The following is a 24,362-nucleotide window of genomic DNA, read 5'->3' as shown; positions in this document are numbered from 1 at the left end:
CAATTGTTTATCGTGTGTGGGGGCTCTAAACATAGCTCCAACAGGTTAAAATGTAGTTCCTGATCCACAAAGGGCCACCAGGGTCGACGGAACTGCACTATCTGTCAAGGTTGCTTTTCAGATTAAAGAAGCCAGGCTGTGACGTCGAAACTGACGTCTACCCATATCCCAGTATTTTCCGTGAGTGGCTGCCTAGTCAATTCACGTGAAACAGCCACCGTGTAGCGAAAGGTTCCGTGCGCTTGGCACTCGCAGTGTTCGGGCAGGTAGAGGTGGACGTAAGTTCTAGGTGTTCCGTTGCTAGAACGTTGGTGCTGTGCAACGCTACGAAACAGGCACAAATCAATCGTAAACATACAGGGCACGAAAACTATCTACTCTTCTCAACCTTTATTCTTTCGCAGTGTTGCCTAGACAACAGCTACATGGGCAAATGCCAAATCTGACAATTCAAGTCAGCTTATCGCTACGTTCATCATCCCGGCCAGGTGCAAGGGCGATCCACACCCTTTAAGTCGATAAATTGTCTCTAGAAGAGAAAATCAGTGTCGAGAAATAGTGTTAAAGTGAATCTGTGCTTCTGTGGTTGTTTCCAGGTGGAAATCGGGGGAGAGACAAGTCATGTATGTACGAATTCGTGTGGATGGACTTGCGACAGGGAGCCGGATCAATAACGCAAGTTGAATCGATACAGTAGAAACAGTTGAATGTGAAATGTGCGCAGTCTTGGTTGCCGCACCGCCCCGGAAAGATGGCTCGCAAGCACACATTCGTTGTTTACGGAAATACTCGTAAAAATCACATTATTGGCTCTTATAAAGCCTCCTCAAAGCACTCTCGTATCACGTAAGTACCTTGTTGCTTCCTTTCTAAACCTTTACGTAGCTGTGTCGTTGAGACAGTTGCGACATGCAAGATTTATGTTTAATTTATGTTCGGTTATTCACTTTATATTATCGCTGTTTATTGTTGTAGAGATGTGCTGCAGCAAATCGATTTAACATGTCGTTATGATAATGTCAAAGTAGTTATGGTTGTAATAGGTTAGGTTGTAATGACATTTAATACGGAATCAGATTAACTGTTCTCCATTTGTACATTTCTACTCGTGAATGTATAGAAAAGTAGTTGCAAAGCTTAACACAAATTCCACATAAGAGGAAGGTAAATTCGGAAAGGAGATGTTTGTTTCCAGCACAGCTTGTAAGAAATGTTCAAGACGCGTGACGAAAACCAGAAATGCACATGTAAACACTGATAAAGCCGGCTATAAAACCGTGATTTCTTCGCTGGCAAACATTTCTGCGATAGTTTGATAAATTCTTGCAAATTTGCCTATCAACCTGACCTGTTACAGCTTTCACTATATTATACTCACCTCTTGTATCCCTATTTAGGTACCAGGTCAATTATGCGTACATTTTGATTGTGTGGCTAATACCAACAAGTAACATTTTTCAGAAACATATCTAACTGGGATATTCCATTACGAAAACTGAGTTGCAGCCGTCCATTGAAACCCCTATATAGGCCTAATCTATTCGTTATTTTAATTAATATTTCGTTGCATAGATCAACTAGGCTTTCTAATCATTATATATTCAATGTAACAACGTTGTTTCAACGTGCATTAAAGAAAATGTAATATTATGCAACAATTTTGCATCTAAGAAACGAACGTGGGGTTTGTTCTTTTTGTTTTAAGCTCACTTCATGCACACATAGGCTAATCCGAACTGGACGTACAGTTTAAAGTGGGATCCGAACAACTACGTGTTTCCACCGGCTAGCAAAAGGTGGAATAACATAATTTACTATTACATTAAGATTCCTCTTTAAAAATAAGATTCAATATGAAATTAATGTTAAAAAAAAGTTTGACATACCTATTAATTCAATATTTATTAGTTTGCAAGACACATTTTATTGAATGCTTTATATTTAAAATTATACTTTTTCCTATCACTGTATTTTATTAAATTTCTTATTAGTATTCTTCAATTGAATTGTTTATCGCTTTAATTCGGAAAGGGAAACTGTTTCTAATGAAAAATTACTATTTCTTTCGTTAGTTTCCTCTCTCCCACCTGCCATTAGTTAAAATGTAGTTAACATAACTCTGATATTACGAATTTTTTTTATATAAGTTTCTCGGAATTTCTGTCGGTCGGAATATGCTCCAATCAAGATTGTGTCGAGCCCACCTTCACACATGACTGACCGGCGCCACTTGTATCGGGAAGAAATTAATTACGGGGAATACCAAATCGATGTTGGGTCTCCTGCTGCCTTGCTGATTTAAGACTAAATATTAGGGAGTGGAAGGAAGTTGATGACCTAAAAAAATAGGTATATGACCTATAGAATGTCCTAAAAAATGCAAGAAATGACCATTAAATTTGTTAGTTTCAGGTTAAAAATTGAAATGAAAAGGAAATTAAACAAAGTGCAATCTTGCTTTAAAAAAAGGCACCAAATGATACCACATGCACATTCAATTAAAATATGCAACTAGGATTTCCAATGGAAACAACCGAATAATTTTAAAACAATTTAATGAAGAAGTCGTTTCCCCCGACACAACAAAGACTGTCACCAGTTCAGCATTTCTTTTGCTCGTAAATTTCAATCCTGCGAGATATATATAGGCCTATGATCATCTTGGTGAAAAGACTCAAGAATATTACCAAAATGAAAGAAGTGACAAAATATGACGAAACAATACACCGAATATTGCGAAAAATGACGGGAAAATCGGGAAAAATGACCTAAAACCTGAAAATTGACAAAAAATGCAAAAAAAGTTCTTTAAAATTACCTTTTTGGGTTCTAGACGAAGTGTAATATTGTGTATATTTAATGGGCATCGTGTCCGATATGTCAGAAAAAATATTAAATTTCATCAACTTCCGCTCCCTACTGATTATTAATTTTGGAAGTGAAGGCATCCTTGATTTGAACACGATGTGTTTTTATAATATACTTCATCACAATAATTTGCATTAGTTGCCGTTGAAGTTGCACCGCAGATAAAGATATATCTTTATCTGTGGTTGCACCGACAACATATCAATTTGTAGGTCAATTACAAGATTTATTAGATTTTCTCAGTGCGAGTAAAACTGAACTAAACAAAAACCACAGAGTTGTACAGAGTGCAGAATTACAAGATTAGAGATTAAAGCACGTAAATTTAAATAAGTATCATGCAAAAGGATCATAATTAATAATTCTGCGATTCAGATTTTTAGGATTCACAATTATTTTTTTTCTGCCACGCGGGAAACCCGGGTACGATTCCCGGTATGGATGATCTAAGGTCTGAATTTTTCAGGACGTGTCCTAGGATAAAGTGGCTCTGGGGCTCATCCAACCTCAAATCAACAGGTATCGGGGGGCAACCCTGGGGGTAAAGGCGGCCGGACGGTGGTGCTGATCACATCACCTTCAAAATGGCAGAAATCGAGAATGATGGGGCCCTACCCCCCCCACATCCCCGAAAATGTGCCTTCATGGCGCGGTGCTATATATACGGGGAACTTTACCTATATTATGCTAACGTATTATCGATCTGAGTTTCGGTCACATGTCTTTTGTGAAGCTTTATATGTTCTTGACGTTAACACTCAAATCAGATTTTCCCACATGATTTGCGTGATTTTGAAATAGTAATTAGACTAACAATACGGTACTGAATGCTCGTTGTTTCTTAAGGATTTACAACCTATAAACACACAAGTTAAGTGAGCTGATGAACTTTCAGGATACATTCTCATAAAAAGTTCCAAGGAAACATTAAACATGGAAATCACTTTCATCTTATGGCTGCACTGTTACAAACAAGGCAATTTATATTTTTTTGTCTGTTGATAATTAAGGACACTGATTGATCCCGAATTGTCTTCAAGCAAATCAGGTTCATTATCAGCGAACCCTTTTTTACAAACAGAAATAAGATCAGGGCATTGCGCTGACGCATGCTGGTTGTGGATTATCAATCTAACATTTTCTATTATCTACAGTATGACGTCTTATCGCGAGAATAATGATTCACGTCAATGAAACACAGTAAAAGTATTTGCTACGGTGCGTAATTGATTGAACCAGGTTTGATACAAGTCATGAGACTTAACATTAGGATTTGCATTTCAGTAGAATGTCCAGATAACATATGCTTCAAAAGAGCTTATGCACATAAGCCATTATCAGCACCAACGTAAAGGTTTTAGTTTCATTAGCGTTTTCATTTGATTTGTTTAGTTTCTCGGATCTTTGTGCTATTATCAAAACTGATAATTAGAAGTTTCAAGAGGTACATTGATATAACACAGTAGTGAACATGTATGTTATCTGCATATTGTAATGAAAATCTCACATTGTGCACAGTTAGGAGGTAAATATGAAGGTGTTGCTTTAAAAATTACATATTCCGGATTTCTGGCTCCAAGGAGGCTATTTTAAACAAAGATCTGGTTCTGTATTAAGTATATTTCTTACTTGAAGAGAGCTAACAAACGTATTCGTATATTTCAATTGTCAACAGCTGTATTGTTGGAAAGAGTATTAAGTATTTTATTGCCCTTCTAGAAATGTCACGAAACAAATTTTGTTTCATACAAAGGGCCTGCTTAAAAATGAATCTGGAAACAACTCAAAATTTTATATAGTATTCTTAATTTTTGCGGCAATTCAAGACTTGTATTCGCAAATTTTATTTTAAAAGTTCTTTGGAAAGTGAACATGAATAATGTTGCAGATTTTCAACTCTTTGGCTTTCTGGTGTTGACAGTGCCAGCTCGTTGTCGGTCTTAGTTCTCACCAAACAGGGAAGATTAGATACAGGCTTTCTCAGCCAACATATTAACTTTTTTTGTGTAATATTATACCAAATGTGGCTTCCCACACACACAAAAAAAAAATCCCCTACCCCAGTCTCCCCACTCATTATACAGATGGTATAATAAAAGGCATACACGATGTTACTAATCTAATTTCATAGATATTTCCCCTTACGTCTATACAACTTGCACAGATGAATAAAATAATAAGGAATAGGGGCGGACCCCTTTGACCACTGTCGCCGACCCAAAGTTGGGGAACACTGATCCAAGATTCATTCTCTATTCGAATTTGACATAGAAACCGGAATAGGACAAACGTTTAGGTGGATGATCTAATTAATTGAAGATGAGTCTCATATGTACTCATTCTGATCTCTGTAATTTCCGCAACTTAAAAGTGTGCCAACAATTATCCAAGTGGTAGGTCAATAGGTCATTATTTGAACCATTTCTAAGTTCTCAGTAATACCTGCCATTTCGAGCAAGTCGATCGAATCGCAGATCACGCAGATGGTGCACCTTGGGATATTTTTCTCTTCAGTTTTTCGTGACCGTCGCGCCACGCAGCGACACAAGCATAAATTACTGTCGCCATACGAAAGCCGATTGAGTAACATTTTTACCTCTAATGAGATACCTTTCCTAACACGTGTTCCACTTTACAGACATTTCACCGTCATCTGCTGCATTCAATAAAATCTAAATGCACTCAGGGGCGTACCCAGAGAGGGGGGTGGTTCATGAGGTCACGACCCTCTCCCCTTGTTTGACCCGGATTTTCTGAAAAATTGATTGATTGATTGATTTAGTTTATTTTACTTCGCGTTTTGTGCCTCTTGGCTAATTTGCGAAGATGGGGATGAGTGATGAAATGATGAAATTGATGAATGGACATTCACAAACACACAAGCCCGACCGGGATTCGAACCCGGGACCCTTGGCGTGGATTTTCTGAAAAAGAAGTCAGTCGTGGCTAATTATGGCAAAATATAGGACTGGTTGATAAAATATAAGTAATAGACGAAATTTCTAGGCATATTACTGAAAGCACTGTCGTATACAAATGAGCCTGAAACTTCGGAACAGGTGAAATAAATGCACAAAATTTCAACGACAATGCATAAACTGTATATGATAGGTCGATACGTGATATTTTAAGTTTTCACTCCTCGAGTGGCATAGACAGGCTCGGATTTAGGTGCCTTGGGGGCTACAGCTCCGGCCTCCAGATGGAAAATGGTCCACTGTTGAAAAATTGAAGAGAGTTACAAAATTGGGAAAATATTTTAAATTTATCAGAATATGACTGACTAGCTGACAACTTAGCCTGAATCTTCTACCTGAAATTTGAATAAAGGGGAGGAGGGCTGGCGATATTTACCCTAGTCTTCCACATATATAAATATAGGCCTGGGCATATGGCCACCTCAGGCATTTTAAATTGTAAAGGACTTTAAGTGGTACCTCTTTTGATAAGTTCTTTTTTTTTAAAATTTCAAACAACTTCATTGAGAGTCTTTTGAAAATCAGGATCATAATTTTCGATGGGCTAAAAAATGAAAATGATTTTCTTGATCAAAAAAGCTGTAATTTTGAAAGAACCTAACAAACACTTGATGCACTTACAAAAACAGTAATTTTTACAACCAGGAACTTAGCAGTAGATGTACTTTACTTACGTATGATGTTCACTTAGCAGTAGAACATTATACGTAGCTCCTAAACAATTTGTATTTTCAACGGAAGATTGCTCATAATAAAAGTCAAGTGACTGATATTGATTGACTAATGAGTTCGTGTGGTACATATGCAGTGTATCTGTTGGTTTTCAAGAGTTATATTGAGTAAATACATCAGATTGATCTTTCAAGATATGAGCAAACAGAAAGGTATAGGTGACATTTTGAATGAATGGACTGGAAGGTTATTTTGCTTCAAATAGATGTACTATTTGTTTGTATAGTAGCGGTGAGGCTTCGAATTTGATTTTAGGATCGCATTTCTGGCACTTTTGGCTCGCGATGAAGAGGATGAGTGATGAAGTTGATGAAAGGACATTCACAAAGGAACACCCATGCTCAGGCTAGGATTCGAACCCTAGACCCCTGGTGCCGGAGGTCGGCGGTGAGGTTTCTAATCTAGTTTATGGTAATTCAGTATAGATTTCACCTTGACCATTTAGACTTTGCACACGTGTTACCACACAATAACACACAATTGTCAATTCGCAGATAAATGCAGCAACTACGAACTCGACCTAAATCAAAATATGACACAAAATATTAATCTTATTTTTGTTCTAAATTTATACAGGGTGTCTATAAAAGAACTCCGGGGTTTTGAAGCTAAATATTTTATTAAAAACTCAAACTCAGGGAAAGTAAATACATGTTTTTGAAGATAATGTTATCAAGTTTTGTTTACAATTTAGTAAATTATCCAAACTATAATCAACTTCTTGCCACGTACTAGCCAGCATGTCTGGGGCGATGGTTGCCACAGAAGCGATAATTCTTTGCCTTAGATGGTTGACATCTTGAATTTTCTCCGCATAAACCATGTTCTTCACATGTCCCCATAGCAAAAAGTCTAAGGGAGTAAGTGAAGGGTTCAATAACATGGTCATGCATAAGACGGCACCAAACATTCAACTTGGGCGAGTCACGTTGATGCTCAATGAACTCATGAGCCGCAAATGTGACAATTGTGTCAGTTAACAGTACCACTGACATGAAAAGTGGCCTCATCGGTAAAAATAACATTGTTTAGAAAATCATTATTTTCCTCAATCTTGTTCAGCATAGAAACAGCAAACTGTGATCTCTTAGTCTTGTCTGTAAGCTTAATTTCATGCAAAAGTTGTACCTTGTAAGCTGTTAGACAAAGCCTCTCGATCTTGGTATCCCCAACTGAAGACTGCGTCGTGTCAATATTTTTGGGGCTTAATTGTACGCATGACGTGCCAGTTTCTACAAGCCATATCACACACTGCGCCTTCTGTTGTGCCGTCGCCATTGCACTGACTGGGTTCGGCAGCTGACTTTTTCATGTCTTCTACGATACTTTGAGATCAGAATTTGCAGCGATTCATATCACATGTTGCAAGAATACAAGTTACAATATCTGACTTCTATTTGTAGATCTTTATAATAATTTTACAAGTTGTCTGCCCCCGGGTATTGCTGATGTTGAATGAGTTAAATTTTTTGGGTGCATCGCCACATATTGCTATTTTGTACCCTTCAAAATATACGAGGGAAAAATCTATCTAAATCCCTTACCTTCAAGTTAAACAAGGGGTTGTAAAAAGCTCCTTGAGAAAGATTGAAACTGGAAGGTCGTAAAGGACCTGCATAGGGCGTACACAGCACATTAAAAAGTTAAGGAAACAGTGAAAACTTCCATAAACAATGTAAGAGGCCTGCTCTTCTCAAAAAGCTAAAACATATCTTAAAACACTGTCATCAACACCAAACACGAATGATAGACAGTTGGGAAGATTAAAAGTTTGTCTGAGGAAAGGAAAATCGGCACATTCGATAAGACTATGCCGAACACTTAAGATACATTACATACACGACAATATAAATTTAAAATGTATTGTAAATTATGCAAATATAGAGGTAGATTCTGGTTCCTTTCTAAAAGGTGACATCCCTAAGACTTTACAAATAGATGCTAATGTTCCTTATTCTGAGCCTGCGATGTTTGGTCTAAGTATATAGTAGTTGGTGCACGACACATTGGAGCGTCGTAAAGCATCGATTGTTTGTTCAGTGGTGTAGCGAAACTGTCTGGAGTGTTGTATCAAAGTTGTACAGTGGGATCCTTGAGCATTACCATGCAAATTGTCCATGACTATTTCATTAATTTTTCTCTTACATCCTATGTGTTTCTAAGCAATGGATTTTTATGTATGCTGGTGCAGAAGTTGTCAAGAGCTTGTTTTGAGTTGTTTTTTTTTAATTTTTGAAGCTCTTATTGGGTCAAATAAAGTGCACGAACATGGTGATGGACAATTTGCACGTTAATACTTATGGATCCCACTGTACAAACCACATAAAACAATGTGTTTTCAAAGTAATGCAATTTTTTTTACCAGATTTTCGGGTGAAATATACAGAAGAAAATTGTTAATGTTTCTTCATAACAATACTGTACGTAATAAAATACTTATCTCTTGTGACCAGTCAGTCTGGCATTTGCCAGATCGCCAGTCTGGCGCTGCTTGCAAACATACACTGCCAACAGGAAGCTTATCTCATTATCAGACATCAGGAATTCCAGCCTTTTGTACGAATGCTGATCTTCCTGCTATTCAATGTTAATGGCTACATATCCTGTAACCGAAGAAGCGATGAGTAAGAGGAAATGTATTAGTTTCAGGAACAACTAATGCGTCTCCATTTTCTCACTGTTAGAAGTACTGCATTGAACTAGAAAATGAAATATTTTTACACGCAAATATTTACAGTTGGTAGAAGTAGGTTTTAGTAACATAAAACTTTTTTTTAATCAACATTATCTCCAAAAGCACACACTTCACATTTGAGAATATTATTCACAACATAAAAAAGTATATTTTCAAAATAGTGATTTTTGTGTAGAGGTCTCGAGGAATATTAAAATTTCCAAAACGCGTCAAGCTATTTACCAGAGATAAACTATGCAACGTATAGCGCTACAAGGTTTTGTAAGAAACCGCACAAGCTCATAGTTACTGTTGTTTGCCGCTAGGAGGCGGTAGTAGCAAAATTAGCAAATATGACACTAAGTAAACTAGGGATGGCCAGATCCGGATCTTGGTGGATCCGAATTCCGGATCCCAAAAATTTTTGGATCCGGATCATTTTGGCCATCCCACATGAGCGCTTCTTTGGAAAGTAAGAATGTGTTTATAACATATTGTTACCTGCTAGTATACATATATATATAATATACATACATACATTTTATATATATATATATATAAAATGGAAAAATACAAAGGAAGACATACGTGTTTTTGTATTTCAGCTAAAAACTGTCTTAGGGGACAACCCCCCCAACCCACAAATGTCAAGATGAGGAGAAATTGAAGTGGGGATCTGACCCCGAAACAACGTAAATATGGTATAGGAAGAAACAGGGGGCATAGGGCACTCTATACATCTGCCAAATTTCATGGAAATCGGAGGGGGACACAGGGGTCAGATCCCCACGTCAATTTGTCCTCATCTTCACATTTGAGGCAGGTTTTGTCCCCTAAAACAGTTTTTTTAGCCGAAACAAAAAAACACGTATTTCTTCCATTGGGCCCCTCTATACACCTGCCAAGTTTCATGGAAATCGGAGGGGGGTACAGGGGTCAAATGCCTACTTCAATTTGTCCTAATTTTGACATTTGAGGGGGTTTGATCCCTAAAACCGTTTTTTTTAGCCGAAACAAAAAAACACACATTGTTTCCATTTACAATACATTCGAATGAATACATATTCGTTTCAATTGCATTTACAAAATCACCTCTGACATTTTATGTTAAACAAGTAAGATTATTTTTGTTCACGAGTGTGTTAGCCGATGCGAAGCAAAGTATTTTAGGAACAATACTTGAAAAAAAATCTTGTAAGACTAACTAATGAAAAATTTCTTTGTAATCGAAGATCATAATACCTTTTAAGGTGTGGTAATATTATAATGGGATTGAGATACGAAACTCTCGGATCCGTTTGGCCATTCCTAAAGTAAACGTGAGAGGGCATTTTGCATGTTGGAACACGCAAGAACTTTGTCCGCTCGGAGTGAGTGGAATTTCAGGTGGAGCCACCTGTATCAAAACATAAGAAATTCCGAGTCCGTGAACTAAAATCAATCATCTTCGCGATTAGTCAGAAGTGGCAGACAATCGAATTAAAGTAAACCAAATCAACCAATCAATCGATGGATAAGTCTCGCTTTTCAAATTGCAGTCTCTGTAAAGTCACGTACACTTCTGGGTTGTATCCAGCGGCGGCGCCAGGGGGGCGCGAGGGGGTGCTTCCGCACCCTAGCACCCCCTACGTTCAACTGAAAACACTAACCCTTACAATGTCATATTATGTCATGTCGTCATATTGAGCGCCGAATGTTAGGTACCGAAGTAAGACAGTTATTATTGTATGCAACATGCAAGCATTAATACTACTCTGAAAGAGATGCCGATATACATATTTTTCTGCACTGGCGGCAACCTCTATAAAGATCAGCGCCAGTTTCTTTTCTTTCGTCAGCATTGTTGTTATGGATTTTTGTTTCTTCAAGTGGTCTGTTTGTGGTTTTCGATAATTGCCTAGAACTTAATGTGAGTTATGTTTTTTTCTTTATTGCATCGTTGATAAACGGTTTATTTTCCACCTACCTGTTCCTCCTCACACTGAAGCAAGAATTTCAGCTGCTTTCAAGGTATCAGCAAGTCGTGCTCGGGAAATTATTTAATGCGAGTTGTAACATGAAGGGTAGTTTCCTTGTTAATACGTTCTATGTATTTGTTCCACGTAACATTTCTAGTAAACACATACACACACCATTTCAAGCTTCTTTAAAAACTGTTAGGAAGAGGCCCAATGTTCACGAAGACATTTTGCAGTTCGTTTTGGGGATAGTAAGACAGAGGGTTTTTTAAGAAGACGAAGTTGCTGTGCACTTCGCGTTTTGTCTGAAGTGACAGACGGAAGGTACAATGTACTATGTATTTTGTACCTCCATTGGTTACATTGAAAAGGTTCAAAAATTGTATTTTTAAAGGCAAGGATGATTATATTTTGTATTTCACTACATAGTTCAGTTCAATAAGACTGCAACGTGTATCTGAATGTTTACACTGTACGTCCACTTTCTTGGAGTAGAAGATTTAATACATATCATCATGGACGTCCAGGGGAGGGCAAAGGGGGGGAGGGGCACAGCCTCCATGGAAAATGAATGTCAATCTAAAGTTATATATTTCACACATATATTTTAATTTCAGTCAGTAATTTATGTTAATCAGTGGCGGCGGTTAGGGTAGCAGTTGCCCCCCCCCCATCTTGCTATTTTTGCTCCCGCGCTATGCTAAACCTTATCTATCGAGGGAAAGTAAACTCTTCTTGCCCCACCCTCCTCCCTCGTTTTGGCACTTTGCTTCCCCAGTTTTAAAATGTTGCATGCGTGTCTAATGTTTTTCTTATTTTCAACATCGCACCCCCTAAATTTCTTTCCGCACCTCCTCAGCACCCCTAGGTGATTAATCCTGGCGCCGCCGATGGTTGTAACGATTGCATAAAGTAAATGGGATTGTTACAACCTTGTACAGCCCATAATCTATATATATATATAAATGGATGTGTGTGTGTGTGTGTGCATATACAGGGTGAGTCATAAGTCTCCATACAAATGTTGAAAACTGTGACTAATGTTTATTTTTCCTTTTCAGGCAGGTGAACCAATGAAAAAGAGATGCCACTAACGAAGGAAGAACGGATTAACATCATTCTGTTGGCTGGGAGTGGCACCACCCATCATGTAGCACGTACATTCAATGCAACCCACAGAACGTAGATAACCCATGACACCGTGGCACCTGCGTTACCCTCCTTTCATCTGTTGCTGTTTTTGGTCTTCCAGGCCTGCTTTCGTCGGCGACGGAACCTGTCCTTCTGAATATCTTGATAAGTTTGGCCACGGTGTCATGGGCTATCTGCGTTGTGTGGATTGCATTGAATGTACGTGCTACATGATGGGTGGTACCACTCGCAGCCAACAGAATGATGTCAATCCGTTCTTCCTTCGTTAGTGGCATCTCTTTTTCATTGGTTCACCTGCCTGAAAAGAAAAATTAACATTACTCATCGTTTTCACCATTTGTATGGAGACTTATGACTCACCCTGAATATATATAATATATATTGTTCCGGCATGGGTGGGAAGGGTACATAAAATAGCATCCTGTTGCGAGTAATAATCGTGTCATATCCTGCAAGTTATGCTTCCTGCTACACAGCACGGTGAAGTTGGTTGCCTTCACAGAAAGTGCGATATTGCTATCCTAGAGGAATTTCAAGCAAACTTGGTACACATATCACTTACAATCTGGAAAGAAATACTGTGGGGGTAAGACACCTCTGGCACCCCTAGGGGTGGGGGTGGGATGGAAAGGGGGTGACATGTAATAATAATAATCGAAAACGACCGATATTAGTGTGGAATCCATAGTTTTCGGAGTCGCTAAGATGAATAGTGACACTCCCAATGCCGCTCAACTCCAAGTTCATTTTACACTATAGCTAGAATTCATTATTTTCCTGTCTAATAGAAGATTGGGATAAATAAATACCGGGGCAACGCGTGCAATCAGCTGGTTGTACAATAAATTATATCTAGTCTGATTAGAACTTGTTACATATTATGGATTTACTATGTATATTTAATATCTTTGTACACACTTTATTTAATACAAGCGTTACTATTTTATAAATAAAGTTACCAGTATGTGAGTATGTGTCCTTTCGCTGGCTCCTTCAAAGAAATTTGCAAATTATTGATGAGTACTGTATTAGTTTCATGTTTCTTACTCTTGTAAGTAATATTATACTAAGGAAACTAAGACGAAAGCGCCGCCAGGAGTCGCCACTGAACATAATGCAGTTTGAGTGCCCTTCGCACCAGGGATTGCCACGTATGGAAAAGTCTACATTTTTTACGAAAGCCTGGCAACGGTAAAGGACCAGCGGACTGAATTCCTCGGTCATCCAGGCCTCCCTACTGCACTTCAGACAAGAAAACTTGAGTAAATAACTAATATTTTACTACCAAATGCTAATTTTTACACTGTGGGGAAATATTTAACGCGACCAGCTCACAAAATGTTCTCACTACTTTCACGCTCAATTTTTTGCGCGTATCTTCCTCCTCAACACAACAATACAAATAAGTTCTATAGATGGTGTAAATTTGTTGTTGCTTCAATTGTGTGAAGTAACTATCTACTCATTCTTATGATGTAGAGTGAGATGCATAAGTACAAGAACTAATCTGCCTATCTTTAGTCCAGTCTAGTTCGCTGCACTTTTTTGACACTAGGTGTAGTGTAGGTGTATCCGTTCACTTGATTAGTTAGCACGCACCACGTGGCCATACACATTACACCGCTCCAGAACGTAGTGCAAACGGTGCAGACACCAAATACACTACTTGACTTGCAACCAACTACACGCTCGAGTGCAGAGAACTGGACGGTTTTTTTTTATAATAAATTTCAAATCTTTTCTTTCAACTGGGCATTGATTGAATAATACTACTCTCTGGCACGATAAATATTGCCAGTACATATTGTAATTTCGAACAGAAAATCATTCATTTTTACAGTGCGTCCATTTCGATCTGCAGCCGAGAGATCGGGAGAAGCGTGGCGGGCGGCACTGACGGAGATGCCGACATTTGCGGCCTGAAATGCCCGCTTATTTTTATGGACATATGCAGACATTTATATAAATATTGCAAAACGAGCACTAACCTGTGTTATAAGAGTATGGTTTTAATTTTAGTAGCTAAGTGACTGTATGTGCCGATGATTTTGACACGCCCACCTCTTGTGAAACACGGCGTAGGTGGAGAACGTTCTAACGCTGCACCAATATCATCGAGTTTTGCTTCGGTTAGAATCCGTCGTTTTTGCTTAGGTGTTTTAAAATTTAACGATACAGTTTCTCGTAATTTAAGGACAAGATGTCTAACCGTATCTCTGTGTGGAGTTGAAACGCATGGGAATTTCTGTACAAATTACCTACACACGTCTCGACACGAGTTTGTTTTCACGTAGGTACGTGTCATACATAAAAAAATCTTTGTTCTAACGTGAATCTTGCGGCTGGCATTCCAATCGTCTCACTGACACGTCACACATACACACTACAATAACACAAACAAGTAACTGCAAGTAACCAAGAATAACACTCTCTTGCACAGTACGAAATTAACACGCTCTTGGTTTACATTGCTCGCCACTATATTTACAACTCTGTCTTCATCTAGTCGCGAAGGAACAAAAAACTCGAGCTCGGAGATTTCGGATTGCAAGGAAGCTCACGAACACTATTGACTTTTAACGGTTTCTTCTACAGCGTAATCTTGATACAGTGTTGCACATTCAAAACCTCCAAACGATCCCCATCGGCACAAAACTCTTTCAAGGATATAAACTTAAGCAGGACGTTACTGGTCAAAACTATGATTAAAATGTTTTATTGTCTGTGGCTCTTAACATCGTTTCTAAAGCGTATTTTTTTGTGTATATATAAGAGCAGAACTTGGATGAATTACAGAAGAACTTTTGCGTGTTATAACACAGGTTAGTGATCGTTTTGCAATATTTATATAAATGTCTGCATATGTCTATAAAAATAAGCGGGCATTACAGGCCGCAAATGTCGGCATCTCCGTCAGCGCCGCCCGCCACGCTTCTCCCGATCTCTCGGCTGCAGATCGAAATGAACGCACGGTATGAACATGCCATAATTAAGCCCATGATATCGTCTGTAATGCATAAAATGCGTAAGAATTTATCGATAAATACCCACACATACCATGATACACATCGAAATTTTTTGCAAGCGACTTCACAGCTGTCATTTATACATGTTAGTTTTTACTTCCCGCAAACTTAACGTTCATATAGAGCAGTAGTTCTCAAACTTTCTTCTCATTGTACTCTTTAGTCGTAACTAATCGTCTCAGTAGATTTTCTCCGTTTTGAAGAATTTTTTGACTGTCTGATTGGAGAGGCGTTTTTGATATGTTGGAGGCATGTATCCGCAATAGAGACAAACGGCATTCGGGCTGTATGTAGAAAGATGGCAAGCAAATAAACAATGGAATCATACAATTATTACTTTGTTGGGCGTTACTATGTTTAGTTACAGAAATAAAAATCTGAAACACATGTATGATAAGAAGTGTATAAGATACTTTAATTTTCAAATATTTTCCAGAGCTATTGAAAGAAAAAAGTAAACAAGAAAAATAAGTTTGTAAGCAAAGTGTCAAGCACAATGTTGTAGTTTTCATTGTAAATCCTGAGAGTTTCTAGTGAAAAGGATGTGCATGCATAGACTGACACAGTTTCTTGATGTGTGGTTGTGCACTTGAAACTTTCAAGCGGAGATTTGGCTCCAAATTTAGCCTATTATAGATTTCGAACAAGTATTTTATTTTAAAACATATGAAACAAAGATAAGAGTATCAGTGACAAAGTCAGCTTTATTTTCCTGTTGAGTGTCAAACCTATGGAGTCTGCTCTACACACCTGCAGCAAAAATGTTGTCGTGTGGGTATCCTCGACATTTCTCTTCCGAGCTGATCGCGTACCCCCTTCAAGTCGTTCGTGTACTCCTGGGGGTACGCGTACCACAATTTGAGAATCACTGATATAGAGCATGATTTCCTTATTTATTGTTTAAAAACATCCACACAGATAAAGTTAATAAATACCTAGTGCAAGGATCATATCTCTATTGCTTTTTGTACAATACTTACGTTCGTTCAAAATCTCGGGTGCGTGACTTTTCGGATATCCTATATATACTGTTTCAATAAATTTGATATCATTTCTTAATCTAATAACGTTACCAATTCTCATGCAAATGATCTGAAAATTCTATGCAGTGTGGTGTTTAAGAAATTTTCAGTGGGGGAAATTCTACTGACTGTCCAGGGGCAGCATGAGATAATGACTTCAAGCCATATAACATATCCCCCATGGATAAAATTTAGCAAGCAGAGAGGGGACACAAGCACGCAGAGGAGGGAAAATCCCCCATCCCCCCTTACAAATACCACCCTGACAGTATGTGTAGAAACACCTCAAAAGTCAATGTGTAATGTGTTTTTTTTGTCTTTACTGGTATAGACGCGCCGTTCACTGGAAAATAAAAGGCATATTGTGTGTTACAGTATGCTCGAACACAGTCGAACAAGACTTGACGCGAGACGGCCCCAACAATGAACACGCGAGAGGAACGGGATTGCGTGGGGGGCGGGAAGCTACTGCAGTTACCAGACTTCCAAGCAGCGTGTACTGCTTAGATCTGCCCACTTGACGTGTGTCGTGTCGCAGGCGGTACACATATTGAACACTTGTGAACAATCATTTGTGACATCCAAATACCTTTGAATTTCTTATTCAGATTCTTACGCATAAATCTTATTGAGTTGAGCATTACACCTGTGTAGTCCTTTACCTTGACTATGTAGTTATTAAGATATTTACATCTGTAATGATATCAAATTTTTTGAAACAAACTGTACATCTGTAAAAATATCAAATTTTTTTAAACACACTGTATTTTATCTTCAATCACGAGAGCATTTCATACACTGCGTTTGCTACTTGGAGGCGAACTCTTAATGCGTATGTGGGGGGGGGGGAGGGGTTGACTTTCATCTCCACCATTTATTACAGATTTCGAGCCCAGGTTCTCAGTGGCAGTTCTAAAGAGGGGGATAGGGTGGGCCAGAAAAGCAGCAGCCCTCAATTAAAAACAAAAAAATCTGATGACCAATATAAAATGGCATCGTATCAGACCCGTAGCTAGAACTGGTCTACGGGGGGGGGGGGGCTCATGGTTTATCAGGGGGCTTTTTAAACAAAGTCCATTTTATAAAAAATTGAACAGTATTAAATGAAGGTAAATTATGTGTGTGTGTGTGGGGGGGGGGGTCATTGTTAAACAGAATTTATAAATATCATACAAATACAACATTCTCCTACATCTTTTAAAACATCTCTTGAAGTGTTAATGAACTGATACTGAAATCATCCCTTACACACTTCATACAACTTTAGATGATGCAAATATTTATATCACACAAAAAATGCCCAATATTCAATCTAAGTACCTACAGTACATTCTACCCCCGGCCGAAGCAATGAAACTCCCCTTCGTTCCCAAAACTTGGTAGCCGTTGACCTTTGATGCAGATGAGAAGGGAATGAATTTGCATGATGACATCAAAGTCACATATTTCTGCCTAAACGGGAGGTCGCAACAGGGACAGTGAAGGTACAGATAGAGAAGCTATCCTGTGAAAGAACTTACAAAGTCTAGATAATCTTCTAAGTACTTGCAGCTACTCGTACTTAGACTTCTGCTCATAAACAAGATGAGCGAATGTAATACCTGCTGTTCATGTTCTGTGAATTTATCCTTAAAGTTGTGAGCTGTCTATATTTTCACTCTTCACTGCAAACAAATTATACAGAATAGTTTTACCTAATGTCAAGGGGGGCTGATGGCAGTGCCAGGGAGGGCTGACGGCAGTTCCAGGGGGACTGACCCCCCCCCCTTTGGCCTGCCTGGCTACGGGCCTGCATCGTATACTCAAACACACAACCTCATGCAGGGGGCTGAAATTATTAAAGTGGATATCACAGTGGATATTCTAGGTAGAGTCGGAAACATTAAAATATTTCGTAATTACCATTTTTAATCTTAATGATTTTCTCAAGTTTTCAGGAGGGGCTGTAGTCCCATCATCTCCCCTCTGCGTACGCCAGTGACGATATGCGTTATTCTATGTTAACTTTCGCAAGTTTGAGAACGTTTATGTGTACCTCCCGTCGGCCACTCTTGTCCCCTTTAAGCTTTCCATTTTTTTTATATCGATAATTCCTCCTTCAACGCTCGTTGTCATTCCTGCGCTGGTGGCCAGGTTGTTTACACAGATTACATCGTCTCTGCGTAGATTAACCAGGCGTACCTGCAGATTAACGTTGTTTAAAATACCTTAAGCATGTGAGTCAAGGTCGGACAAGATTAGACGTTCCCTGACGTGATTAACTTCCTGCGACAGGAGTGTCATCTGTGGTATTTTTGCAGCAACAGACAACATAATGCTCATTCCTGTCAACCTCACGGTCCGCTGGCGCCTCGTTCGACTATTCTACCGGGGTTTGTTTCATTCATTCACGGCTAGGAAATCAATGATTGTGTGTTGTTTTTTTTTCACGTCCGACTTCAAAATCACCGTTTGACAATTCCGATGGTAAAGAGAGCACCGTGACTTGTGAAATCGTACTGGAAACCACATCATTATAATTCGATCTCAACGAGCGATTTTCAAATGTAGCAGACTAAATAAGCACAAAGCGTTGCAGTGCGCAGATATTACTCTTGTGATTAGTGCACTCTCAGTGCGTTACTTATATTTATACAGCCATATTGAAAGAAGAGGGGGTTGATGGTTAGAATCCCCTTTGTGGACTTAATTCTCCTGAAGATGAGTGGATATTTATTTCGCTCCATTTCACTATGATAATCTTATTATTTTCAAGCCTCCCCGACGACGTAATGTAAACGTAATTGCCTTGTAATCAATGGGTCCCGGGTTCGATACTCGGTAGTACGAGTACCACTTTAAACTGTAGGTTCAGTCCCGATTAACCTATCTGTGCATAAAGTGGACTTAACACTTTAATAAAAACTCAAGGTAATTGCTTTAAAAATGCTTTTCTGCAGTTTATCTCCTTAAAAATGTTCAGGTTGAACCTGTGTCCTGTGTATGTGGGCAACCCAATGTACTCTGAAATATACAGGGTTGCATACACTCTGAAGTCGGAGGGGAAGGGAGGGGCTGTTACTATTTTTCCTTTACTAGCAAACCTATCGCTGCACATTGCAATATCTCATGAAGGCATTTATGGAGATGGAAGTAGAGAGCCCCATGCATTCAGAATATGTTATTTGTGGATGTGCTGTGATCCAGGGGTGCCCACAGGGGGGGGGGGTATTCATGACGCGCCTGCGTCATGGGAATTTTTTTGGGGACAAAATTTTATAGTTTAGCTACCAATTCTATATATATATCTTCACACAAAAATGGTTGCATCGTTTCATTTGATTGACTTGTTATTGATTTTTAGTTATGGTTATTATGTACACAGTCATTCTACCTGCCTGGGTGATGGGATTGAAATGAAACAACACCTCTTTATGCCTTTAGAATCTGTTTCTTTTTTTGCCGGCCCCCGTGGCAGAGTGGTTAGCAAATTGCGCTACAACGCCAGAGGTCCCGGGTTCGAATCCCGGCCTGCGCATGGATGCTTTTGTGTCTATTCATCAATTTCATCATATCATCACTCATCCTCATCTTCCCAAGTAAAATAAACCCAATCAATCAATCGGTTTGGAAAGGGGGGGAGGACGTGCTGTTCGTATTAATGCAAGGTTAATCAAGCAGACAAACTTTTAAGAATAACGTTCAGCACACTAACAATTTTAAAAGTGGTGCAAAATTAGGAAATTATCAATAAGTTTGCTGCAACAACTTTTCAACGACAGAAGTTATTATCATTTATGTAAAATGTAAAATGTTATTTCAATCAATGTCAAAACTCAAAGTAATATACAATATACACTGCTTAAATATATCTGAATTATATTTTTCCGCAAATTTTGTCTGACCAAAAAAAAAAAAATGAGTAAATAATTGGGCATAAAGGGGGAAGGAATCTTCTACCTTTTGGGGGAGGGAGTGTGTCATAGGCTTTGGGGGGCTGGGCACCGCTGCTGTTACCAGCACCACGCTCCGGCTGCCGTGACCTCCCCCGACCACATTTATTGGGAGTCTGGGTGAACCCCAAAGCTGCTTTAAGCAAGCAGAATGCTAGAAGAATCCCCATATGAAATCAACCACACATGCCGGGTCTCCAACGTGGCAGTCAAACGCCCTGCTCTAAAGTAACATTATAAGTCATCTAAAAAGAGTGAGGCCATTTTTACGTAACTTCTGGAGCCTAACGATGGCGTGCTAGCTTTAGCCGACCTCTGTGGGGGAGTGGTTAGCACAGCGCGCTACGAAGCTTGGAGTACCAGGTTGGAATCCCGTCCTGAGCATGGGTGTTCTTTGTGAATTCCCCTTCACCAATTTCATCTTATCGCACAAGAGCCGCGGTATCTCAGTGGTTATGGCCTCTGACTACCATGCAAGAAGCCCGGGTTCGATCCCCGGCGGGCGAAACGGGATTTTCTTCCCGCCTGTTCAAGCGGCTCCGGCGCCCATCCATGTAAAATGGGTACCTGGAACGCGTCAAGTATCTGAGCGCTCAGCGAGCAACACGATCGCTCAGCTACTTGATGGCCAAATAGGCGTTGCTCCGCGAGCGCTGCTGACTTGATCGCTGAACCTTGCTCGCCACAGGTTTGAGCCACAGAATATAGCCTTTTTGTGAGGCAAAGGGAAGAAGAGGAAAACTGTATGAGGATGGCGGGTTGGCGACCAATGAGGAAATATAGGATTAATGGCTTGCGATATAGGGTAATTACAGAGGAAGTTCAAGTAATAGGAGGTATTGTAATATTCCAGTTTTTGTAACTGTATTAAAATTAAAGTGTTGTTTATTCCAACCAAATAAAAAATAAAAAATAAGTTTTGGAAAGTTGTGCAAGGGTGTGAAAATTAAAATTTCGGTAGTTTTGTTCACATCAACTATTCTATTTCCACAATTAACAGCTTTTCAAACACTGAAATGTTGTCCACCCGACGCAGGCACATTGATCGCAGATTATTCAAAGGCACTGATATTTTGATCAATGAGCACACAGCGTCAAGTAGATGATCTGTCTGCTCAACGAGCGAAAATCTTGACGGGCCCCTGGAGGAAACACTGGGTGGTAAGACGCCCAGGGGCGTGGTGCCGATCACCACCGCCACCTTCGGCCGTGATCAAGAAAGTGTGGGGCCCTAACACCACACAGGGGAGCACTTGACTTTTTCACTCATCTTCGCGATTAACCAAAAATGGCATAAAAGCGAAGTAAAATAAACGAAATCAATCATTCAATAATTATTTGTAGCTTTAGATATTTCGGGGAGGGAAACATTAACATTTTTAGAGCTCCAAAAGGGTCTGGTTTTAGGCATCGAGGGGCGAACAATATTTAAATTAATTGATGATTTTGTTACATTTATACATCTCGGATGATAGATCGCCCATCCCCATACATTAAAATGTGTCTAGATTTTCCTACGCGTTCACACAAAATGTCAAAAATGGTTGGATCAGAAACAACAAGGTACAAATTGCTCAAATTAAATGCGCGGCTGTTGGAACAAAGTGATGATTAACGATCGGTAATGGGGAATATTGACGCTTCAAGTTCACAGCTGTTACCTCAACTGGTAATGAAAGCGCTTACCGCAGTGAATCGCCATGTACTGCGGTGGAACGCGTTGTATCCATCATGTATGCCAGGATCATAGAAGCACAAGCACTACTTATGTTAAAATATTCACATTAAATTGCCCTTGGCATGCACTATCCCCGTAAATATGCATCCGTATATCAAGTTTCGTAAGACAATTTTTGGTGTGCCCGTGATCTTTTTTTTGCCTTTATTTTTCCCTCAAATTATTTCTTTTGGTTTTAATCGTCCCCATTTTCATGCGTATTTTCTCATATTCTCATTTCCTCTCGGGTTTTCCCCTACATTCTTGCCCCTGTTTGTCACACCTTTGTTTTTGTGTTTATCTCATTCTCACTCTTTCATTTTTTTATTCTTTTTTGAAAGCCTAGTCAGGAGGGGGCGTCAAACAGGTCCGTCGACCCCTCTGGAAATTGGCATAATTCCTTTCAAGTTACAAAAGACAAACAAGCAAAACGTTTGTTACTTTTATTGTTAATAGCAGAAATAAAATTCAGTTAGTTATTATTCGAACGGAATAACGAATAAAAAATGCCTTAAGTCGAAAAAAAAATAGTAAAATAAAGGAACCAGGTTTTTTTATCTTCTGCCTTTTAAATCGAAGAATCACAGTCCTCAAACTTCTCAAAAAATTGAGTTTTATCACACAACATAAACATTATAACTAAAATTTCCTAACTTTTAAAGCTTTTTTTGAACGAGGTGTGTAAAACTTAATAATAATAAAAAGAATAACTATGCATTTCAGTACACTAACTGTGCGACACGTAAATAAATAACGAAAAACGCTTGTGCTGGATATTTACTCATATGCCATCGTTCTAAATACTGCAAAATTATTACTCCCTCTGTCCCATAATTATTGTCCGGTACACTTTTCTTTGTTGTCCCATAATAATTGTCCGATATTCAAACTTCACATTGGTGTATACAGAAGAAGAAAATGAAACACGGGAATGAGTCATACAACGTTATTACTCAAGGATCAGTACACATTGGCCGATCAAGTATCCAAAAGAACATAAATATAAAGTTAGCATTTTGACATACCGGACAATAATTATGGGACAGAGGGAGTAATCAATAATAATAATAAAAACTATTTATATAGCCCTCCCTGTGGATCCGTACCTGGTGCTGACGCACCCACTAATTTTTATTCATTCGTTCTCAGGGGGACGAAATGTTCTTTCTCGAGTTGGAAATGTATTTAGAAATGAATTGTAGAGCCCGAGAGAGAGAAATTGCAGACGGAAGGAAACTCCTTCCCGTTCCTTGAAAAACCAGCCAAAACCGGCAACTGCAGCATCAGTGCATGACCGACCTTTACACCCGTGGCTTCCCTTTGCTGGGTGGAAAGGTCATTGGCAGAATGACAGGTTGCGGTTGGCTGGCGTAGTTTCATGGTTGCCAACTAAAACAAGAAGTAACTAAGAGTTGCGGATTTGTAATGCCGGTTGCGGAACGTGCGGAACGGGATATTTTTTTTAAACAAAAGCGACGCGCTATTTTTTTTATCTGCTTTGTGTTCTTTAGCGATTATTTTTTTCCAGGTTTAATATTATCTATGCGCACACGCCTGGAAGCCCGTTCTGAAGTGCTTTGTGATTGATTTATTTCCTACGGGGAAAATAACTCGCCACTTAAATTACATCCACATTAAATCAATTTCAACGAGACTTTTCTTTGTAACCGTAAATCGCTACATTAGAATCGCAACAAATTTGAAGGGGTTTAATCACCATAGCAATTTTTTATCTCTAAAATTTGAAACAAAAATCCAGGAGAATGAGTTATTATTACTTTTTTTTTTGAAAGAACAAAATTTTAACGGCGACCTTGATCGGATTTTATGCAGGGATTTAGTAATGTAATTTTTCTTTCAAAATGTTGGCAACACTGCTTGCTGGCAATGTCGTGAAATGCATCAGCTGTGATGTGACGGTTCCATCAATGATACAATTGCATAATAAAGGAAATCTATGGTCCATTTGTTGTGAAGGAGGCTGGGAGGAAGGGAAACACTAAAATAGCGCGGCAAAACTCAAAGGATGAAAAGTGAAAGTGATAATTATATAACAAACGCTCTAATGATCAAATCTGCACTGTAATGCTACAGTGGTAATGTGAACGAGTACCGGCAAAACAGAATAAATGGCGAGGTTGACGCGAAACAGAAATAAGGCAAGGAAACTAGAGATAGTAATATTGATGACACTTAAATCAGAATAGCAATGAATGCAAATACTAACCTTATTGGGTCAAAGATAATCCCGGTGTTTGTAAGAAAAATCGTGGGAAATAATTCTGATGTTCTAGTCACTACGT

The 24,362-nt window shown here is 39.0% G+C and overlaps 1 protein-coding gene across 2 annotated transcripts in view; it reads left to right on the top strand.

Annotated features, from left to right (window-relative positions):
* Positions 1-217: 217 nt before the first annotated feature.
* Positions 218-24,362, top strand: part of LOC145992219 (cholesterol transporter ABCA5-like) — a 100,841-nt gene continuing 76,696 nt past the window's right edge. The window contains exon 1 of one of the 2 annotated variants that reach the window (XM_083128545.1): positions 218-846. Coding sequence is in view for 1 of the 2 variants with exons in the window: in XM_083128544.1 (XP_082984670.1) it covers positions 24,189-24,218 (30 nt within the window). In the remaining variant the exon portion in view is untranslated. Of the gene's footprint in view, positions 847-23,980; positions 24,219-24,362 lie in introns of those variants that run through there. The other variant, XM_083128544.1, reaches the window with a different exon arrangement.

The sequence above is a fragment of the Lepisma saccharinum genome, chromosome 9 (genome assembly GCF_977018435.1).
Source record: "Lepisma saccharinum chromosome 9, izLepSacc3.1, whole genome shotgun sequence".
Lineage (NCBI taxonomy): Eukaryota > Metazoa > Arthropoda > Insecta > Zygentoma > Lepismatidae > Lepisma > Lepisma saccharinum.
The sequence above is the reverse complement of the archived record's forward strand: the minus strand, read 5'-3'. Positions and strand labels throughout refer to the sequence as shown.